The sequence below is a fragment of the Trachurus trachurus genome (assembly GCF_905171665.1).
Source record: "Trachurus trachurus genome assembly, chromosome: 18".
NCBI lineage: Eukaryota > Metazoa > Chordata > Actinopteri > Carangiformes > Carangidae > Trachurus > Trachurus trachurus.
In genome coordinates, this window is record NC_139909.1 from 23,428,243 (window position 1) to 23,434,242 (window position 6,000).

At 44.4% G+C, this 6,000-nt stretch overlaps 1 protein-coding gene across 1 annotated transcript in view; it reads right to left on the reverse strand.

Moving 5' to 3' along the window:
• fgf11a (fibroblast growth factor 11a) overlaps nt 1-5,713 on the reverse strand; it is a gene marked incomplete at both ends in the record, with an annotated part of 116,873 nt that extends 111,160 nt beyond the window's left edge. Inside the window, one exon of the mRNA XM_083993204.1 lies at nt 5,521-5,713. Coding sequence (XP_083849330.1) covers nt 5,521-5,713 — 193 coding nt within the window. The remainder of the gene's footprint in view (nt 1-5,520) is intronic.
• Between the last annotated feature and the right edge of the window lie 287 nt (nt 5,714-6,000).

Genomic DNA, 6,000 nt, shown 5'->3' on the forward strand with positions numbered 1-6,000 from the left:
GCCGCGGTGCGTGCGTGAGCTGACTACTGTCACACTGTCATTTGTCGTTTGCCTCCGACACAAACGTGCACATATTTTCTCCCTCTCTCGCTAACACACACACACTCACACACACACACAAACCAATTTGCGGTAGCTGGATGAACACTTGGCCCCCGCGCTGCAGTAACAACTCCAAGTGTTATTCTATCCTGTTAACAGAAGAGAGGAGGGCTTCCACAGCCGCTCCAGCAGGGAGTCAGAGGACTACACAAGCTATTTTGGTTTTTGCTTTGATATCCAATAGCGGCTTAACATCCTCATTAGATCATATCAGCACCATACACACACACACACACACACACACACACACGCACATAAACACAAAGCCGGAGCAAAATTATCTCTCTCCCACACTCCCCACCTAGATTATCACACAATCCCATCATTTGTTTGTGTGTTTTGTGCGCCATGGTGAAAGTGCGTGGGTGTGTTTTTTGAGTGTGTGCACGTTGGGTAATTACTACAGTTGCAAAATTCTGGGAATTTTCAAAGTTGGAAACTTTCCATGGGAATTAACGGGAATATATGGGGAATACACAGGAATAAATCTGAAATTTGCCAAACTGAAGGTTAACAGGGAACTTAAATATAGTTGGGGAAAATATATAGTAGCATAATCTTGGCTAAAACAACCAGACTTAAGTATACTTGTACACTTGAATATCTATGCTATTCCTCAATCACATGCACACAGCACACTGCTACTGCAGGGCTATTGAGGGCTATTTTCTTTCCCAACATTCATGTTTTTGTTGTTCAGTAAAAGAATAGATTGTTCATACAAGAATTAAAACTTGATAAAGTTCTACTCATAAATAAATCTGTTGAAATATCACTTTTTTTAATTGTATTGCATGGATGTCTGCTTATGACAAAACAAAATATTTACATTTATGTTTGTTTATGATACAGTTTGTTTAAATTATCCCCAATGTCCATTTCATTCCCATAAATTCCCAATAATTCCCATAAATTCCCATAATTTCCATGGAAAGTTTCCAATTTGGAATATTTCCTACATTCCCCATTTTAACTTCCCATGGAAAGTTTCTGGACATTTACTGGAAATTTTCCGCCCCTTTGCAACCCTAGTAATTACACATACACGTATATTTGTGTCTTCTGCACTTGAACGTGCGTCGGCGAAGGTTGGTGCGCCTCCGACTGGCGGTGTGTGCGTTTGTGCAGGGGCAAGCTGACCTTGTTATAAGCTGAGTGGGCTGTAGTGCTGGGGCATCATTAGTATGGGTTAGGTGAGGGTTAGAGGGTGTGTGTGTGTGTGTGTGTGTGTGTGTGTGTGTGTGTGTGTGTGTGTGTGTGTGTGTGTGTGTGTGTGTGTGTGTGTGTGTGTGTAAAGGTGAGTGGGGTGACAGAGTAGGGAGAGATGGGGGATGACAGTGGAAGAGAGGACATAAGAGGGAGAGGTATGTGGGTCAGGCCGGGACACACAAACACACGTTAACCCCCCTCCCTCCCTCCCCATCACTTGGAGCCGTAGAGGACATACACACACACTCACATAAACACACACATTAGTTCTTTAGTTCAGCTCCTCCCCTGTCACAATAGCCTCGAATGGCCTTCAACAGTACAAAGGGAACCTGAACTATCCGGTCACAATGCACTCACACACCAGCAGGCAGTGTTGTTGAATGATAACATCAACGCACACATACACACACACAGTGACACACTGTGGATTTGAGGTGCCATTAGTTTATCTGTGGAAAGTATCACAACATACCGGTCTGTAAATAGAGTGACCGGATTTTTAAATCTGAGTCACAGGACTGTGTGTGAGCCGGAACGGGTTCAGGTCAAGGATGTTTCATTCTTACTGAGGATTGTTGTTAAGTTATCTTCCTATTATCAAAAGGGAAATGTGTGAGTGTTCACTGAAATATTTCAAACATACTCCTGACATTGGAATTGCTTGTCAGTGTGACAGGATGGCATATACAGTTGTATTTACAGGTGCAACTCAATACATTTGAATATCATGGAAAAGTCAATTTGAGAGTCCAAGTAGTTAAAGTCAAATAGCCCTCAACCAAGTATTAAGTGCATATAGATGGAAATGCCTTCGAAAAGGTCAACATTTCCATGTTAAAAATGTTTTTGTTTTTTTTAAATTGATCTTTAGTCATATTCAAATTGTTTGAGATACAGAATTTCAGGTCTTCATTAAATGTAAGCCGTTACAATTAAAAGAAATCAAATCAGGGCGCCATTGGAAATGAGAGCTTGCTCTCAATTGGCCCCCCTGAATAAATAAAGGTGATGAAAATGAAATAAATAAAGACATGAAATGTTTCATTCTGTGTGTAATGGATCTAAATAATGTATTAGTTTCACTTTTTGAATTAAATTACTGACATGAATACACTTTTCCCAAGTTATTCTAATTCATTGAGTTGCACCTGTAATTGAAACCCAGTGAGTGTGTATTTCATCATCTCTTCCTCAGAAGTGGCATTTTTGATACACAGACTTCTGGTCTCCTCCCTGTTGTCATTTTTCATTCAGACAGTCTATGTTACTTTGAATGGGACTTGCAGAAGCCAAAAACATGCAAATGGATACCAGTGAAATCTATTTACTGGCAGCATTAAGTAGAAACAAGCAGAAGCTGTCACTGTCGTTTAAGAAAGAGGAGGGAAGGGTAAAGCTGGTACATGATAATAATTGCAGTACTGGGAACATTCAACCAGCCTCAGTGACATAGTTACTTACTTCTGATTTTGATTCTGAAAAACGGAAAACGGAAAAAACAATAAAACCACAAGGGAAGTCATATTACAACTGATATCCGTTTGGTGTTACACCACTGACCTAGAAAGCTGCTGGTCCACTATTGGTTTTCCATCAGTGTGACCGTACTGTTTGGTGCCACTGGACGTTTCTCAGCCTGCTGCCTTGGCCGTACCTGCACATGCTGTCATGGATGTCATGACTTTTGAGCAAGATGCTGCTGCAATAATGATCGACGACGGCTGCATTTTAATACTGACAATGCTACTTGTTATGCAAATCAGTTCAAATGCGGTATTGCAATATAAATCATAACCCAGTTAGTGCTGATGCTTTTCAGACCCTTTCTAATTAAATCTAGTTTTTAAACCAACAAACCTATGTATATGGCCTAGTACTTCCACCGTGGAACTGTCCTAATGACAGTTGACTGTCATGATGGAGCTTCCCATATTGTCCAACTATGCAATAGCATCACCTACAATCAGTTATTGTCGGAAAATAGCCGTTGGTCTAGTTACAATTTGTTGCTTAAATCATATTATCCCTGTTCATTAGAAAATTAGAAAATCCAAAGTCAACAGTAAGCTACAAAAGGCAAACGGAGCCAGAAGGAAACCAATGGAAGACAATGGACACCATTAGAAAACAATGTGAAACAACCAAAATAAGAGTCGGAGCAAAAGACTGTAAGGCTACTGGATGCAAAATAAGCCAATAGAAGCCAAATGATGCCAGTAGAAACAATGGAGGCCAGCTGGAGGCAACGTGAAGGCAAGCTATAAGCAGGCCACTCTGAAGTCCTGCCAGGAGGAGGAAGAGGAGGAGGAGGAAGAAGAGGAGGAGGTGGAGGCTCAGGAATATTCTAGCAGTTTATTCCTGGCCAGGGGTCAACTGTGGCCTCGGGCTGGAGGGAGGAGAGGGAGGAGGAAACACACACACACCAAGAGTGTACACACTCGCATACACCATCTACTGCACACACACACTAGTGTCCAGGGGTCAATAGTGTCCTCCCTATGCTGAACACACACAACCGCACATGCACAAACTCCTTGAGAGAATGATGAAGACGCACACTGCCACACACGGGACTGAACACAGACCCCTGTGATGGTCAGTGCCTTGGATGGTGATGCGTCTCTAACCACAGCCTCTATACCTGTCCCCATCGTTACCACTATAAATCCATAAGGGCGAAAGAAGCACTGAACCCATTAGGGTGAAAATGGTTTCAAACAATGGGCGTGTGGCACGTGTGGCCTTTTTCCCAAAGAGCTGGCACCGCCGCGACCCGTCCCACATATTTTACAACCGTAATTACAACATAGAGAGCGCCAGCCTCTACGGCAGATGCTGCTTCCCACGTTAGAGGTTCCCCACGTAATTATCATGATGAACTTGGCTCACCGGGGCAATAAATATATCGCAGGACACACACACACAAACACATTTGCGCGGACGTTGAAAGGACACACTGACTGTGTGTCCTGTACTGAGAGGCAGGTATGTGGAAAAGGAGCAGACATGTATGTACTGTGGTGAGGTGAGGACAAGTTCATTCAGGGGACACACAAATGAGGATAACGTGGCCCAAGACAGCTTAGAAATGGTGGACTACATCACAACCAGAACAACAACATCTTTTAAAAAAGGGGAGGAAAGAATGCATGACTTCCTAAAAAAAAAAAAGAATAGATGAAACAGCAAAAAACTGCATTAAAATCAAATAGAGCTTTTTTGACTTGTGAAAAAAGCCAATTATAAATGAACTATTATCTATTATTATTCAATCATTTACAACACATCTTAGTCTCAAAGTGCTCTGGCCGGCAAAAGGACATTTTGTACGTGGACCTTTGGTCAGCTCCATATTGTGTTTGTGTGTGTGTGTGTTGGTCCCCTGCCTGTCGATATCTAAATATAGATATGCATTTCAAAACAGAGCCAAACGGTTTCATTAAGTCCACAGAACTTCTTAAGAGCTATATTATTGTAGAACATCAACGGCGCAGGAGATTCAATATTCACTTTATCTCTGGCTCATAATGTCAAGAACCATATGCAGCACAGACACTCCCAGCCACACAAATCAACTCGCATTGTCTCATTTAGCTTCAATGAATAATTTTGCAATTACATTTAACATGCAAACACACAAGATGAATTAGGCCGCGCTGTGTTCCACTTGCCTTGAGGGAAGCACAGGGAGAGTAATGGCTCCCAGAATCACAAATGAGGCGCCTCTTGACATTTTTATATCGCGGTAAATCACCGTATGTATGAGGGGGAAATTCGTTGTGTGCTTACAGATTACCGGCTCGTGTGTGTGTGAACGTGTTGACATGCACCTAAACAAAGTCATCAGCAACCGAACAGGGTCCCACCTCTAGTCCATTGGTGCAGCTCAGCTCTGTGTGTATTAAAGCTGGAAATGTACTCTATTTCCTGTGCCACAGTAAATACAGGACATGTTGTGTAAAGCTACCAGGAAGATGGACTGGGATGTTTCCCAGATTCAGATTAAGTCCTGAACGAGAAATTACAAGCTGTGGATGTTCTGTATTGAGGCTTTACAGTGGAGGATTAATCTGTAGTCTGGCAAGTCAACCATCAAAATCCAGTTATCCAGCGCGGGCAGAAAACGGAGCAGAGAAGAAGAGGAGATGAAGAGGGTGAAGGGAGGAAGGGGGAGAGAGAGAAACAGGACGGCCTGTCGGGACTCACCTGGTCTTTTCTCCATTTTTCTCCCTCGACTGCCACATAGTCGAACCTTGGATATTAATATGAGGATTTGCTTCTGGCAGAGCGACTTGTTGCTCTTGGGGCAGGGTTTGCGCTTGCTGGCGATCTGCCGGTTTGCCTGGGGGTCCTTGACCTCCCTGCGCTGGCGAATAAGGGAGCTGGCGAGAGCGGCCATCTTCCCAGCGCCGACCCTGTCGCCGCCGCCTCACCGGTCGCCGGCGGCTCGGTGGCGCCCGGGTGTCGGGGGGTACCGTGGGCCACCCCCCTGCCCGCTCACCCAGGGCGACGGAGCACCACTGAGGGAGGGGTGCAGAGCTGAGGAGGGGGCTTCGGAGGATGGAGCGGGGCCCGGCGGAGAGGAGGGCAGAAAAAGAGAGAGGAGGGGGGAGGGCGGAGTGGAGGAGGGTGGATCCCTCGGAGGCCCACCCCAAAACAGGCAGCTGTCGTCGCTTTGTGGACGGA